Here is a 16,678-nt window from a genome sequence, read left to right as displayed (position 1 = left end):
CAGCATCAAAATGGTGAGGGACCCACAGAGGTGTGTTGGCCTGTTGCAACCACTTGAAAAATGCAGGTTTACCTCAGTGTAGTATGGGAGTGAACAGTTCATGTTGAAATGTCCATTTGCCTGCAGTAATTAAAAGCTGATACCACATGATTAATTCAGTGGAAAATGGATGTTAATTCAGGTTAAACTATCGAGAACTGCCTAACTAACTGTTTGTGAATGTTCTGTACACTTCATGTTTAACCTAAAGGAGAGGTTTGTTCTTATACTTACGTAAAAAAACCAGAGTCCTATTTAAAATATTAGAGTTCAAACTTACTTCCTACCTACGACCTATTACTGCTCATTTTACTGGGAACTGATGTTCGATTTTAACTAAGCCTTTTATAGAGAAATTGAAAAAGTAGCATTTTCTTCTGCTTAGTATCCTTCAGAGAGATAACAGGAACTTAATAAGACACATCACATGATATAAAAGCTTACAAAAACATTTACTGGCCGGTATACAGCTTTATTAAGACATAACAAGCATTATCTAAACACTTCAGAGGCAGCATGCAAGAACTGTCACCACTATCCTATGGGCACAAGACAGTTCCATTAACTTGGTTTAGCTGTTGCCTTTCCACAGAGTACAGTCAGCTCACTCTAAGGGGGGAAAAAATCATTTTAGTTCAAGCCACCCAACAGATCTTGGAAGAAGAAAAAGTTGCTCTTGCTAAAACAAGCAGTGAATCCTCACTCCCTCCCCCACTGTCTGCCTACAGAGGCAGGGCCATGTTCTAAAATAACAGAACAGCTTCCAGACCCTTAACTCAAATAGCTGCAATGAAGTCTCAATACCTGCACAACTGTAAACTGGTTAATATTTCTTATGTCTGGATGGATTTCCATTACTTCAAACAATACCCAGGTACCCTCATCTTCAGAAGAGTGGGGCACTATGTGCTACAAAGTTTCTGCTCCACTTCCTTTTGCTTCAAAACTATTTACCTCCCTGAATCAGAGGTAAGGCAGTTCCTATTCAATTGCAGCAGAGAATTAACAGGTGTATGGTCCTTACTAAGCAAGGGACACACAATACTAGATTATAACAAGGATCAAAACTTGGCTGTAGCTTTGTCAGCCTCTGAATATGAGATAAGAGAATGGCACTTTGCTCACATGGTAGGAGAGACACCAGAGCAGTGTAGAAGGAAGAGTTTATGCTCTGTGGTCCCCCAGGCCCTTACCAAACTGCACATGCTTTTTTAAGGGCATTTGCTCTTACACGTGGTCCATGTGCAGCAGTTCTCTCCCTCTTCCTCCCTCCCAGTTTATACCAACCCATTTAGGCTTAACCTCCAAAGAGTTAAAGCACTTAGAATTTGCATTCATGAGAGTATCTCACATGAAAACTCAAGACTAGGTGTCTACTAGTCTAAGCCTACTAGTTTAAGCTTACCACCAAGTTATGAATGTGCTGTACTGTATCCTGATTTAGTAGTTGCACATCAATATTACGGAGGTCTCCACCAGCTGTACAGAGTGTCTAAATGCGAACAGAAACAGTTTTAAAAGTTACTCTGAAAGTTTTTACTCTCATGCCCAGCTTCTCGGAAAATCACATGCTTCCCTGCTACCCTGCAAAACTTTTGGCAACCATTTTTCATGTTTCATTTTAAATGTTTAAAAAAATATATATACCTGTCCATCAGCCAGAGGAATGTTTACGAATGGAACTGGTTTATTTTGGGGTACTGATTTACTTCTTTTTAACATGCCTTGAACTCTTCCAGGGGTAGGTAAAGTTCTTGAGACAGTCTGTTGTAATCCAGCACTAGAATACAATAAAGATGTTACTCTGAGGTTAACTAACTTCCTATTCTCTGTCGGAAATTTTCAATCAAATCCAAGTAGTAGGAAATACACCTGAGGGAAAGGCAGTCAGCTTCAAATTTGTCCAGTTCTGCCACAAGACTCCAGGAAATCCAACCATCAGCAGCATTCACGTTTTATGCCCCTGACTCTCCCCAGACCTTCTGAGCCTGTTACAGGCCAGGGAGCAAGCTGACATTTGGACCTCAGTAACAAGAATATCCACTCTCCAATACCAGCACTGAGTCTTTACAGTTTGGGAAAGAGGAAACTTCGTGCCTCAGGGCTCAAGATAAGACGTGCTGTATCTGTCTACTACAGAGAGAGAAATCAATAAATACCAAAGCTGCTTGCTCCCAGAGGTACAGGGCATAGCTTATGCCATACAGAATTCCTAAGCTTTCATTACACAATTGTTCTTACTCTGCCTAAAAATTGGGTATGTTCTACATGGAAACAAGCCTTTGACATTTTTATCAGGCCAGGGTGAAACTGAGCCAGTTGCTGGTTCTAGGACCCATCTGAGTTATTCATCCTCTCATTTCAGCTGATGACTTGAGCCAAAACCAATCCCTGTAGTGTATGAAGAATGATATTAACTGAAAATCTTAACTGTTCAATATGCAAAGAACTGATTGTCAATGTATTTGGGTGGAGGTTTTGTGGTGGTTGGTTTACTTTTTTTTAAACACAGCAATATTAGTGACAGTTTAATCAAAGCTGGGCTCTGAGAACAAGTTTGAGCTGTAAACCCTTAAATAGTGAGAATAAAATTTATACTCTTAATACATTTTTTTAAAATTAACTTTAGTTAGGACATCAAATCCTGTGCCTCTATGAGAGTGCAAATTAACACCCACACTCAAAGCAGGAGGTGTAACTGGTTCACATCCCCACTGTCAAATTTAAGGGCAGACCATGAAGATCTGTTAGGTCGGGATTGATGATGATTAATATTTAGATTGATAATAATGTAGATATTTAGTGTCTTGGCTCAGCTGATTAGAGCATGAGACTAATAACGCCAAGGCTGTGGGTTTGATCCCTGTATGGGCCATTCACTTAAGAGTTGGACTCAATGATCCCTATGGGTCCCTTCCAACTCAGAATATTCTGTGAAATTCTGTGGTATTTAACAGAATTATTTATTAAGAACAAGTTGAAAACCCCTTACCTGTTGGATACCTTTGGAGTGGCTCTGAGATTTGTGGCACTGCAATGAGAAGTAAGAGACTTTACTGTTCTGCAAGTGTGACTTGCAAAAGGATGTTAACACACTCAAAAAGAAGTAGTTATCAGTTTTGTATTTTGTTTGGGGTTTTTTGTTTGTTTGTTCTTGTTTTATTATTATTTTTATTTATTCCTCCTCATCTACTTCTAATGTGGAGTTTTAGCTGGGATGAAGATAGACTGACAGTGGATTAGAGAATGGATTGGGGAGTGCTCCAGGACAGACATCTAGTGTATACACATGTGAAAAAGCCCTCCTGAGGTAAACATGGTATCGTGGGACCTACCTAACAACATACAGGAACAAAAGAATTAATTGATGTTAGTAGGTAAGAGAGGGCTGTAATAACCAAATTGAGTGTTTATTACAGAACAATTTATTAGTGCTAACAGAGCAAAGATGCTTTCCTTACATGTTCTCTTCCATTAAGTATTGTTTGGAAATCTATACTGATTCCCTAAGTTCAGAGCTCTGCACCATTCAGTGAGAGATACAACTCCATGTCTTCATCATCTAGAGGTGCTTTTTTTGTCCAGGGTTCACAAAACCACAGTGCATCTCAGTCAGGGAAGACATCCTTATCAGATGTATTCCTGTTGGGCTCAAATCTCAGCTACCTCAGTTGAAAATAATTTTATTCAGCATTCAGAAGTTCAGGTGAGTTAAGTAAGCTATCAAAGGTCAGTCTTACCTAGAAAGAGGGTTCAGTTTGCCATTTAAACCAGAGGCCAATGAAACCAACGACTTGGTTTTGGAAACCTGAAAATGTATATGTAAGACTGCAGTTAAGAGAAGTGGCATTTGAAAGCAAAATGATAGGTATTTGCAGGAAACAATACTGTAAGAATTCCCTGTTGAAAAAGAGCAGTTAAGCCCCACGGTGCTGCCTTTTATACAGTTCTATATATATATATATATATATGAAATGGCAAATATGCATTCTAAAAGGAGTTTCATACTGTCAAAACATATTCATACCAACCACCTGTTTCATATATACACCTTCAACTTTTAAACCTTACAACTAATGCCTCTAACTGCATAGAATCTTTTTTCTTTGTTGTTATCTTGCTACACATTTCAGTGTCTGGCTGAGGAGCTACTTTGCACAGACAGACTGAGGTGGTAAAATTAATACTTGGTTTGGTTCAGAGATTAAAATGGAAAAAATGCACAAGTCATTCAAATATAGAAAAGAATTCATTAGAACAGGCAGGGTTTTTTGAAAAATAAGTTTCAACAAAAAATGTTTTCTCAAAGCTTCAAGACTTATTGACAAGTCAAGAGAGAATGACTCTGCCAGTATTTGCAAATCTGTGTGAATTAATCACTGGAAGTGCAGATACTATATTTCTTTATGAAAATGATTTAGTAAACTGTTTAGCCTTGCTTAACTTCAAATATGTTAAATTTAAAACAACTGATTTTTCAAAAAATCAGCAGTTCACTGGCCTGCCTGGTCATGGATCTGGCAGGGTTTATGGCAGGTCAAAACCGACTAAGCCCTTAGGTTTTTTGAATATAAAGAAAAAATAGACTTACTTTTTTAGTTACTTTCTTTGCAGAACTGTGCTTGGCATCTTCATATTCGACAATTGTAGTTACCTTAACTAGAAATGTATTAGCAAGACAAGGAAAATAAAAATCTCATGAAAAGCACAAAACACCACTTCAGACTTGTGTTTAAAGCCTGTTTTCCCACTGACAGTTACATATCCCTGCTGCTCCACAATGGTCATTCACCTGGGACACACGTTCCTCGCAGACACTGGGACACATAGGGCAGTTAAAAGACACCAGATAATCCCTTAACTCCCAGACAAAACAGATTTACATATCAATGTCCTCCTTATTGCATATATTGGGATGTGAAGAAAAAATGGTGTTTTTCTTACAGAGCTGGGTGGGCAGAAGGTCAAAGGGGAAGCAAGGAAAGAGGGGTGACTTTCCTAGCTCTTCTGCTATACTGTAAAGTACTAACAAATCACTTAAATCTGTCTCTTCTCACCATTTTCAGTGATAAATCCAAAGGGCAGGATCTCTCATCCTTTAAAGTATCTCAACAGTAGCATAACTCGTGATCCTCCACACTGAATGCTGGGGGGAACTGTTATACACTTTCCCCTCTTGTATTCTTCAGGCTTAACATTCCCTTTACAAATGCTCAGTTCAAACCAATTAAAAAAATAAAATTTAAGAACCACAAGCTATGTATTAATGGATCAACTTGCCTTTTTTGCTGTTGGTCCTCACCAGTTTTGGATTGGGTATGTCTTCTAGAGAGCAGTCAGTCTGAAAAATAAGTGTTTATACAACAAGGAAAGGTCAACAGATTTTGCCCAGTAGATAAATATTATGTTACAGAAGCACATGAAAGCAAGTGACAGAAGTGGGATTGGCTAAACACCAGTTTATTTTTTCAGAAACATCTGGATTTCTGCCAACAGATGACCTTAAAATTTAGGTAATGTTCATAACTGTACTGTGACTGGCTGTCTAGTCTTTTCATATCATCTTCTATTTAAACACACAGCCAAACAAAATATTTTGTCTGAAACATTTACAGCAGGGAGAGAAGAATTCTATTCTGTAAACTGTGATAAAATTTGAAAACACACACTTACCACTGCAGCAGCAAGAGCCACTTCCTCCCCTCCTTGCAAATCTGTAACTCAAGAAAGTGTAACTTGTTTAGATACTATTACTTGCAAAATTTTTATCTTCAAGTTTTTATCTTATTGCCTATGAAACAGAACAAGTAATTCAGGATTACAGTGGCTTAAATAGTTAACCTTAGTTAGCATACATGTTGCATTGGAACAAGATTCAAGTCTTGTAGAACAACAGTCATCCTACAAAAACCATGAAAATTTCAGTATGTTAATTCTTTGAAAGGATACTGAGTGTAGTCACATAGTATATAACAAATTCCAAGAAGAACCACACACACACATTGTACTGCAGAAAGCTAATGCTTTTAGGCAGAAATTTCTCAAGAAAAGCACTGAAATACATACTCAGGCTTATGGTAAACTCAAGTTCATCAAGAGTCTTAAGTTTGATCTTTGTGTGGCCCCTGCAATTTCCAGGTGCAAGGTAGATTCCAAAAACATCAGTTCTCACCAGAATATATATCTGAGGCTGAGTGTATACCACATCTTAAACTGCTGCACAAATGGGAGTTAAAATTAAACTTGCTTGCTCATCAGCACAGGTGAACAACCAGCTGAGAAAGGCTCAGTAGTAAAAGACTTCAAACTGAGAAAGACAAAAAAAATCTCTGTTGCTGGCATTAACAGTCAGATGGACAGTAGCACTTACGTTTTCATGCACAGAAAACACTAGGTTTGTAATTATTCCTTGTCTCTTCAGACTTTAAATGAGACTACTTAAGAGCACACATAAAACCCTCCAGACTCTATACACACACTAACTCTACACCCTGTTTTACGCTTATCAGTCTATTTGAACAAGAGTGCTCAGTGAGCATCTGCAGGGTAACAGCTCTGCTGATTAGCTTAAAATGCTCACCAGATAAAACAAACTTGTTCATAAAAGTCCCCAAGTTACAGGTTTTCTCATACCAGTCACAGACACATCCTGCCCTAGTCCTGTCCGCACCCCTCGCAAGGACAGGGCCACTCACACTTACTGAGCAAGTCTTTCCTTTTCATTTTCCTGATGGCAGCCGGCATCGTCAGCAGCTCCACTGCAAACGCCTTCTCAGCTGTTTGCAACAGCGCATCGAGCTCCTTCTTCATCTCCTGGACGTGCTCCTTGGCTTCAAAACAAAACAGGCTTTTATTGCCATGCACGTTACATATTTCCAAGTATAAGCTCTGGAAGATCGCATTATACGAGAAAGTTAAAACAACGTTTTATCGGGAGAAATCCGACTTGGGAGTCGAAGCGCCTGCTACCAGCCACTCCGGGGGACGAGGACCGCGGGGCCGGCCCGGGGGCTCTTCCTGCCGGGAGCCGCTGTTCCCTCCACCCATCCCGGGCAGGGAAGTGCCGGCGGGCGGGCACCACCGCCTCGCCCCAGGCAGCTCCTCCGCCCCCGGCCATACCCTGCTGGTCGAAGTCGCTGAGGAAGAGCGCGATGCGCTGATCCTTCTTCTCCTGGGACAGCCCGGGGCGCTGGTCCCGCTCCTGGGGCAGCGCCCCGCGGTCCGGCTCCACGCCCGAGTCCGAGCTCTGCCGCTTGCCCGGGGGCTTCCTCAGGGGCATGGCGACCATCCCGCCGGGAACCGAGCCCGGGACCACGGGGAGAGCGGGGGATCCTCCCTCCCTCCGCCCCCGCCCGCGGGCCGGGCGGACACACCTCGGGGAGGGGATGGGGCGGACACACCTTCAGGGAGGGGATGGGACGGCCCGGAGCGGGGGACGAGGCTACGAGGGGGATCTCCAGGTGCCCCGTCTCGGTGGTGCCCCAGGGATGGCCAGAGAGGCACAAAGCCTGTCCTATCCTATCCTATCCTATCCTGTGCTGTAGTGATAGCACAAGGAATAATGGGTACAAATTGAAAGAGGGGAAATTTAGGTTAGATATTATAAAGAAATTTTTCACTGTAAAGGTGGTTAGACACTGGCATAGGTTGGCCAGGGAGGTTGTGGATGCCCCACCCTGACACTGCTCAAGGCCAAGTTGGATAAGGCCTTAAGCAACCTGGTCTAGTGGAGGATGTCCCTGAACATGGCAGGGGGTTGGGACTAGATAGTCTTTAAGGACCCTTCCAACCCCTTAACATTCTATGACCCTTGTGCCCTGACAGGAGCTGGGCAGGCTCACACACACACACGGCTTGGTCCTGCTGGAACAAATTAACTGTGCTGTTTTGTTAGTTGTTTAAAGCGGCCACTGCAAATCTGAGCACACAAGGAGGGAGTGCTTCCATCCCTGAAGTGACCAAGGCAGAGGGTGTCCAGGGCCTGGGCAGGCAGTGGATGTGCTGCCAGGGCTTGGACCAGGTACTGGGAAACCTTTCTGCCCTATTTTAGAGCCAAGGTTTGGGTTTAGATACTTCACTGCTGCTCAGTGTGCAGAATATGCAAAGCTTCAAAGCCAGCAAAGTGAATAACCTGTTCTGTCTCATGCAAATGGTCACAGATTGTGTAAATGCTAATCACGTGAACACAGGATTTAATGAACATGTAATAAAGTGGAACATTAGAAAGGTATGACTACACCTAATATTTGAATATTCAAATCCATATCCTTAAAAGTAGAATCCCTTCAAGAAACCTATTATCTTACATACATCCAAATAAAAAATCATGCCAGAGGTATGAGCATCTTCAGTTTTGTACAAATTTGACCAAGGAACTGTATAAAAAGGAATTTAGACAATATTTTAAAACACTAGTGGTTTTCCCACAGCGTATATAGTTGATGCTGCAAGCTCTCTGTAGTAGTTTTTTCTGTATCATATGCATCTGGCACAGTATCCTTATCTCTTGAGCCAGATGGGACAGCCTATGTCACTGAAAAAAAAGCTGTAAAAAATCTGACTGATAACTCATAAGCATTCTATATCAGATCATGTTCTTGTTTGTAAAACAAACAACATACCTCTTTCCTGACCCCCCCCCCCCCAAAAAAAAGGGGGGAGGTAAATGTTTCTGTTCCAGAAAATACTCAAAGACCAGATACAAAGAAAGGAATAGCCTGCTTTGGGGGCATTTTTAGCAGTGCTGGCATATGCATATATATTTAGGGAAGCAGGACTAACTTTCCTTTCCCTAAACTTCATTTTCTTTGGAATTATCAAGCACCACTAAAGTAATTCTAGAGGTATCACTGCAAAAAGACGAGATTGTGTTGCTCTGTAAATTTAATCTCATATAAACCATGTAAGAATTTTTTTTAAAAGGGAACAACCAACAATACCAAACAAACCCCAAAGCTTTCATGACACAGTTGATCAGCCTCAACTGACTGGCTGATCCTCTCTATAAAGAAAGAAGTCTGGCTTGCCAGAACTCCTGCCTAATTCCTTACATTATATGGTTACTATGAGCGTAAATTTGCCCAAGACCATCTCTATTTGCAGCTCTGCAATGGGAGGAAATGGTTTTGTGGTAACCATTTGGACAAATTTCAAGTCCATAAATTGAAGTGATGCAGAGATTAATGATCTGGTACATGGATACTAAATACTAGTAAGTACTGGTTTGGACATGGAGTTAATGTGTCATAGCGCAATCCAGCTGGTATTGCTTCAGTGACATAGGAAACAGGGAACTATTAACTTTTTTTAACATGCTTTATTATTTGGAAGTCTCATACATCTGAAGTACTGTTATAAGGAGCACCTGTAGGAAGATCAAACCTAGAAGTATGCATTTGAAAGTAAGGATTGTCTGTCATTAATTAAAGATTTCAAAGACATGGAAAATAAAGCCTCTTTTCTTAGCTTTACAGGATTGTTCCACAAAAATGCACATTAACCTTATCATAATACATATAAATATTGTGGATGGACAGTAGAAATCACCACCCTTCCACATGAGACGCACCAAGAAAAAATTGTTATCCCTTATAATGTCACAGACATAAAAGGCCCCTTAATAGAATGTTTAGAAAAAACTCAGTTTATGACATTATATTTTGATTTTAAAGTGTAAGAATTGCTGTCTCAACAAAACAAAAAGCCTTTCACATCTGTAAATTATCTTAAATAATGTATAAATATCTGTAAATTAGAAACTTGTAAACATTTACATTTTTTTCCAGAAGTATCAGGTGCAAATGCAAGGCAAATATAAAATCTACTGACTTATTAGATTACAAATACTACCTCATGAAAAAGCTGTAGTTACAAAAATATAAAAAAAAATATCCTAACTCCCATCATTAGATCTTATTTTCAGTCTACACTGCTTTACAAGTCCAAAGCCAGATCTCATTTGGACACATTCCTAGAATGGGAAAGTGCTGTTTGTCTTATTTTTACATCAATATTCTGATCTCCTGCTATGGTTTTGCTTTCTGGATTTGTTTCATTAGTGCACATTAAGGATGCCAACAGATAAAAGGTTGTATTTATCAATGGATAGTAGCAGCATAAATATTCTCAGTCTGCTGTCCTCCCACAGGTGCATTTCTCCAAGGATAAGTGGATGATTTTTCTCCAGGCCTCCACAGTCACTCTCTGTAGCAGTGTGCCATTTCCATCCATGAACCTGGGACCACTGGCAGGTGATTGACAGGGACTAAATTGTTCTCACAGACTTCAGTAAGGAACTGTGAGAAGTACACCCACTGCTAACACTGTGTCATACTGGTAGCTGCTCTTGCAAGGACAGTTATTGGCACTACCTCTTGTCTTCCACACATAATAAATTGGCACAGATTTATCCATATGGTGATTCTGTAGCCCTTGGCTTTAGCAACTTGGACCAGCAGAGGACGTTGAACCAGCTACAGAGGCAGCCTAACAAAGTGCTAATAGACATGAAAATGAGTTTACTTCTAAATAATAACTTAAACTTAATGACTGGATTAAATGTGATATCTTAATGAATAAACTCTGTAAATGCTGAGGCAAAGCCTGACAAATGCTAATGCTTTCACATCTGAATACTGGAAGCTCTGTTTCTTCAGCCTTTATCAGAGCTAGTAGGAGGTGTCCAGCTTCCAGCTCTAGAGAAACAGAAGCTGTCCTTTGTTTTGCAGGGAAACTGGCATAGATTAGTGGAGTCATACAGCTGTACTCCTAGATATCAACCTCGTTGAGCCAGGCTTTAATAAGCACTCAGGGTCATTCAGCCAGTGGTATGACTGTGGAAGATTTAAGTGTCAGCTGTACTATCATTTCTCTTTACGCTTGGTGCAAGACATTTTCCTTTAAAGACCTTTTCCTTCATTAGAAATCCCCCCCAGCATTTCCCCTGGTAACAACATGTGTTAGTCTTTGCCAGTTCAAGCTGGATTTTGGCCACACCGCGGGGCTCCGTCATGTGATTCCAAACAAATGTTCTCCATAAACAGAGTGGTTCTGGAAGTGTGTTATGTTTCAGCCCACCTGAAAGGACTGACTGTGCTCTCATCTGCTTTGAAACAGTACCTTACTATGTTCCATGTGTATAAAAGAAGTGAGTTAACAGGAGGCTCATGGAGTTGTTATGAGAGGAAATGTTCAGCGCTCTTGTGCTGGGATTTTGTGCTGAACACCACATGAAGAAGAAGATTATATTCCTCATTATGTTTCAGTTTCATAAAAATAGGGTTCAAGCAGACATTGTATTCACTCCTCTGGTCAAAACTGTATATTCCATCCTGATTATGCTGTGATGGCAGGATTTCTTTCTAGCGGAATTTCAGAGGTATCTGCACACATGTGCCAAAGATTTTTAAATAAGCATGAGGTATACCTACATCCTTAATCAGATTTGAAGACTTCACACTTAATAACAATAAAAATTAAACCAAATAATACCTATAATGTAGGGGCTTGAGTTTTTGTTTAGTAGAATTTTAGGATGGGGAACATATCCCTAGCTAAACAATTTATCTTGGCATTTCCATTTGGTAAAAAAACCCCACATAACAGTAATAATTTTAATGAGCAATTCCCTTTCCCAACCTATTGAGTCAAAAGTCCACAATGTAACTTCCAATCAAGGCACAAAAACATTTATTGAGTCTTTCTTCTCACCACTTTCTTCACATTAAAAAAAAAAAAAGGTTGGTGTAACAATGTCTTCTATACGAGACATTAACGTTAATAGTCCAATAAGTTGTAGCAGTATCTGAGACTGGTTCTATCTGGTTTGAATTTAGTTAAATTAGATGAACAGCACATTCTCAGCACATCTTTGTTCATTGCCTTCATTTCCTTTGAAGGGGAGGGGATGAGGGGGAAAAAGCCACAGTAGTTTCATGTTTTTCAAGAAACTTTATGTAGAAGTCTTTCACTTTCTCCAGTAGGATCTTCAGCTTCTCTACTGGAAGAAGAATGGTCATTCTGAAAAATAATATTTAAAGAAGGAAAAAAACCAATCCACATTATCTGCAGAACAAACTAAACTGTGATCTTTGCCCAGACCTCAATTAATCTCAGGGCACATCAAGTAACATGTTAAGGTTAATACTTGTTTTGATGTGATTCTCTTATTTCATGCATTTATACTTTAATTGAACTATACTATTAAACTAGAGCAATTTGTTTCAATTGGTTAGTTCATAGGAATTCAAGAATTGTTATTTTCTATTGAGTGGTAAGAAGGCCATCAGCAAGAAACAACAGCCACTTGGTTTCCATAGTTGGGCAGTTATGCCACATTATACCCAACCTTTAGAGCTTTAGGAGTGGGCAGTTATCAGTAAATGCACATTCCTTCTTTAACTGAAAACTGAATTCAGACACACTAAAACAATGCAACATCTCACTCCGCAGTTTTTAGTCCCTTTTTTCCTCCTCCTGCATGATATGAAAATCCCATGGAGTATTTATGGCAGATTGTGTGCAAGACCTACAGAACAGAGTGTTTTTCCCACACTGGTGCAGGAATGGACTCGCTGGCTTTTCCTGGAGCTGTATGTACCCAGATATCTCACCCAGCTGGCTGTGTTGCAGAACTACCAAGGCTAAAGATACCTTCTGTTATATTGTTTCAGACTGAAGAAGACTAAATTCCATGATAAATTCCAGCTATCAGTGGCTTGGCTGGAGCAAAGTGCTGGTTATTGGAAGCAAAAGCAACTGAGTTTATGTTCACAGTTTCGGTATTGGATTATTTAGCTCAACATCTCGTTTTGGCAAAGTGAAAAGTTATTCAGTGTTTTTAAGGAGCAGTTCTACAGGGAAAATACTGCACTTCTAATGCAGTTTCTCCATATGGAAACACTGTTTAATCCCCCCTCCTCCCAAAGAATGCAGGGCAATTTTTGTAATTCTATAGCCAATTTTAAGATTAAAGTTGAAGCTATTATTATTGTTTGTATTCCTGGAGAAGGCATTTCAAATACCAGTGTATAAAAATAGAATAAAATTATGTCAGCAAGCTATGAAAACACCACAAAAACCTGAATAGCTCATCTAGCAGATCTAGTCTTTGGCCTAGATCAGATCACAGAAACTGTCCAGTTTAAAGTGAGACAATGTACACTGAAATAAAAATCCTTGTATTTAATCAGAAGAGAAAGTATTTGGATGGTACTTTGCTTATTACTGTTAATTTGATTTCAAACAAACAGAAACTGTACCTGAAATGGTGGGTTCCTTCTCTTTGGCCAAATCCACTTCCAGGTACAACACATGCTCCAGTCTCTTCCAGAAGTTTCATGCAATAGAACATATCAGGTGCCACTTTATGAGCCTAAGGAAATGGATGCTTTGAAATTATTGAAGTGAAAATATTCCCAAATATACAGAATTTCATTATTCTTTTTTTCTCCCTGAAACTTTATCTTACCTCATTAGTTCCTTATTCTATTCACTAAAGAAGGTGAGGAACAGTTGCTAAAGGGACAGTTCACAAGTTCACACTGTGAATTAAATAACAGTACTGCATGGAGGAACAGGGCTGAAGAACCTACACAAAACACTCACTTCAAAAGAAAGGGTTTAGGTAATGTTATTCTCCTTGACTTGCTTATAACTTTTTGTCAAAAGTCTCAAAATTGTACTTAGAAAAACCTAAGGCACTGACATTTGATAAGATTAAATTAATTTGAGAACTGTGTGTTCCAGCTCTGTTGGCAGTTACTATTTTTCCCCCTTGAATTATCTACTGATTAGGAAGTCCCCAGGAAAGTTCTTAAATACATGCAAGTTATAAACCCAATCAAATAAGCAACTGAAAAACAGCCCTATTTTTGTTCTCAGCTGTGCTGATAAAATTCCCTTTAAAAAATTAGTATTACATATCAGGTATCAGAGCTCTAGTTAGGAACAGAAAGATTTGTTATTTAGCAACAGACGTTACTAACCCAAATCCAAAAAGGCAAAATTTGTAAGGAAACCTCCCTCCCTCTTTCCCAGACTTGCTGAGTGGGGCTTCTTTTGCAGGGTCAGTAGAGCACACTGCCATTCCCAATCCACTGCCTCCCCAACCCAGGCAGGGGCAGCAATTTGGAATTGCACAGGTCCAGCTACTTGTATGACTTAAACACCAATGTCCTTGGGAACACTCTTACCCTGAAAACCTCACCTCTGTGATGAAACGCTCTGCTTTGTTTTCCTCACTTAAAATAAAGGTCATGTTATATAGACCATACATAGTCTATGAAGTACTGCTTTTGTAACTACCTGAGCTTACTCTGTCTCTGGAATTAAAACATCATTAGAAATGGCAGGCACAGGCCAGTGAAGGTTAAAATTAATTGAGGTAAAAGTAACTGACTGACCTTTGCTTCCTCAATGGCTTTGGAAGGAATAAAGATCTGTGGGACAGCATACATAGCTCCTTGAAGAGCACTGCAGTGAATGCCTAGTATCTTGTTAAACATGTCTTCTGCTAGTTTGGCTTTTTTGGCAAGATTGTTCAGAACAGACTCCTTCTCCTGTTTAAAAGGAAGGTCTTCAGTTAGACACATTTGAAGTGGCAATAAAAACTCCAGAGGAAACTATGATGCTTCCCTGGATTAAACATTTTTAGGCCTTTGTTATTAGAGCAAACAATGTTCCAAATTCCAGTTCTGCTCTTAAAGGCAGCAATGCAAAAAGGCATTAGCAGGATACAACTATAAAGTGCTGCAGACAAACAATAACATGCAGAAGTCTCTATCTGTGTGCCTTCTTACATTCTTCCTTCTGAGCATCTACTCTTGGCTGTTTTTAAAGACCACATTGGCTGAACTTTTGATCTGACTCGATAATGTAATTTCCTAAGCCAGACTCAGTTTTCTTTTCACCAGTGAGAAACTATGTGTATACTTTAACACAGATTACCACACTGCTCAGTCTACAGAGGCACTGGATACCTAAGAACAAGACTGATTTTATAGCTGTATTTGAACTTACATTCCTCTTTAGATCTTAGTAAGAGTAGATCTTATTTAGTAATCCTTTTGTCATATTAAACACGGAAGAAAAGTTGAATTTACTGGCAAGAAAACTGATTTGATAATGCCTCCTTATATTTTTAAATGTAGTCATATTGAATTAATTTTAAATACACTGCATAGTTCTGTAAATTTGTGTTATTACAGCATTGTCTGAGGAGAAATGAAAGAGGACTGGTCTCTGTGAATATTTTGAGTTCCCAGTACTTAGGATAGGTTTAGGAAATGCACAAAAGAACAAGCATGTTATTGCTGACCTTTATGAACTGTGCATAAGATTCTTCTCCAGGTATTGGAAGATTCACTACAATATCCATTGCTGCTTGTCCTGTGACTTGGGGACAAAGGCGAGCAGAAAGCAGCTTAACAAGCTGTCCTTTAATTTCTGGGTGCAAGTAAATGACCTCCACATAACATCCTCTGCAGCCACATCTGTGACAAAGTGAACAGAAAAGATTGGTCAACTTTGAGTGTATAAATACTGGGAAAGCAATGAAAGTGACTGCAGAAGAGGAAAGACAATTAATGAGAATCTTGCAATATGTAACATGCAGGTTGTTGAAACAGCTGTTACACTGATAATGGTTTAAGATGGAACTACATGGGATGTCACTAAGTCCTAGTATCCCATACAGAGATAAAGGTGTTCATGCAGCTTCCCTGTCAGGTGAGTTAACATGGATTGTTTAATCTTCAGAACAGGAGCACATGGCTGCAGTAGCATATATTTCATCAGAAAATTCTTTTTCTTCTATCTCTTCCTCCCCAAAACAACCAAACCCAAACATTTACAGCATTAGACATCCCAGCAATTATTGAGCTGCTCATCTGAATGTTGGAGACCAATTTTCCATTATCACAGGTCCAGACTGCGACTGTAGGATTTCACCTCTGTGGAACTGAGGCATTAGGTGTCTGAAATAAATGTGCTTATTATTTAGTACTTTGAAAACCACAGAGCTAATCCATTACTCTGTGCTTTAAATGCTCTTTTCCTTTTCTTGATAGTTTTTAGTTAAAATTCACAGAAGATGGTGGATTACTTTCAGGTCAGTAACATGAAAGGGCTGTCCAACCAGATTAATGAGGAAGATGAAATAAAAAAAACTAAATCAGACTTACCTGCCCGTGTATCCCTTAGAGGTGGAGTGAAAAGAGGCCAGCTCAACATTGTTTTAGTATTCAGGTCCCACCTCATAAAGAATCTTTTTGAAAGAATGGAACTGGCATCCTTCAGAGTACACATTGTGCTGTTTTAGATTAGGAGCAATTGTGGCCAGCTGGGAACAAAACTGCAGTTGCATTATGTTTCCATTTTCAAGACCAAAAGTCTGCATGTCTTGGAATGGAAATATGTAGTTTATGCCCAGAAGATACAGGCAGAAATGTAATGTTTGTGCTAAGGTTAGTACCTGTGTGTGTCTGTGTGTAGGCTTTTTACATGTGAATTAAATAAAAGAGTGCATTTGGTACAGGCAGTTGAGAGACTTCTTGCTTTTATAACCAAGGGAGAACTCTGATGTACAGGTGCAATCAAAGTAAGCATCCTTATCAGCATTTAACTGACAGCGCCCACACTG

At 39.6% G+C, this 16,678-nt stretch overlaps 2 protein-coding genes across 3 annotated transcripts; both read right to left on the bottom strand.

Moving 5' to 3' along the window:
- Nucleotides 1-490: 490 nt before the first annotated feature.
- Nucleotides 491-7,392, bottom strand: LOC116793304 (borealin-2-like). Of its 2 annotated transcripts, none has more exons than XM_032701044.1 (10): nucleotides 7,159-7,392; nucleotides 6,741-6,869; nucleotides 5,713-5,753; nucleotides 5,320-5,380; nucleotides 4,631-4,698; nucleotides 3,780-3,847; nucleotides 3,032-3,070; nucleotides 1,687-1,819; nucleotides 1,445-1,531; nucleotides 491-648 (listed from the first exon to the last, which is right to left on the bottom strand). In XM_032701044.1, exons 1-10 carry the CDS (start codon nucleotides 7,325-7,327, stop codon nucleotides 601-603), a joined length of 843 nt encoding a protein of 280 aa, XP_032556935.1. In that variant the 5' UTR covers nucleotides 7,328-7,392; the 3' UTR covers nucleotides 491-600. The 2 variants fall into 2 exon arrangements, with proteins under 2 accessions (XP_032556935.1, XP_032556934.1); XM_032701043.1 differs by having other exon boundaries at nucleotides 5,713-5,759; nucleotides 7,159-7,386.
- Nucleotides 7,393-9,339: 1,947 nt separating this feature from the next.
- LOC116793589 (alanine aminotransferase 2-like) lies at nucleotides 9,340-16,435 on the bottom strand. Its single transcript, XM_032701536.1, is given in 5 exon segments — nucleotides 9,340-12,057; nucleotides 13,299-13,411; nucleotides 14,442-14,597; nucleotides 15,356-15,530; nucleotides 16,221-16,435. Coding segments are annotated over 5 exon segments (795 nt in total). The 3' UTR covers nucleotides 9,340-11,921.
- Nucleotides 16,436-16,678: the final 243 nt, after the last annotated feature.

This window comes from Chiroxiphia lanceolata, chromosome 13 (genome assembly GCF_009829145.1).
Source record: "Chiroxiphia lanceolata isolate bChiLan1 chromosome 13, bChiLan1.pri, whole genome shotgun sequence".
NCBI lineage: Eukaryota > Metazoa > Chordata > Aves > Passeriformes > Pipridae > Chiroxiphia > Chiroxiphia lanceolata.
The sequence above is the reverse complement of the archived record's forward strand: the minus strand, read 5'-3'. Positions and strand labels throughout refer to the sequence as shown.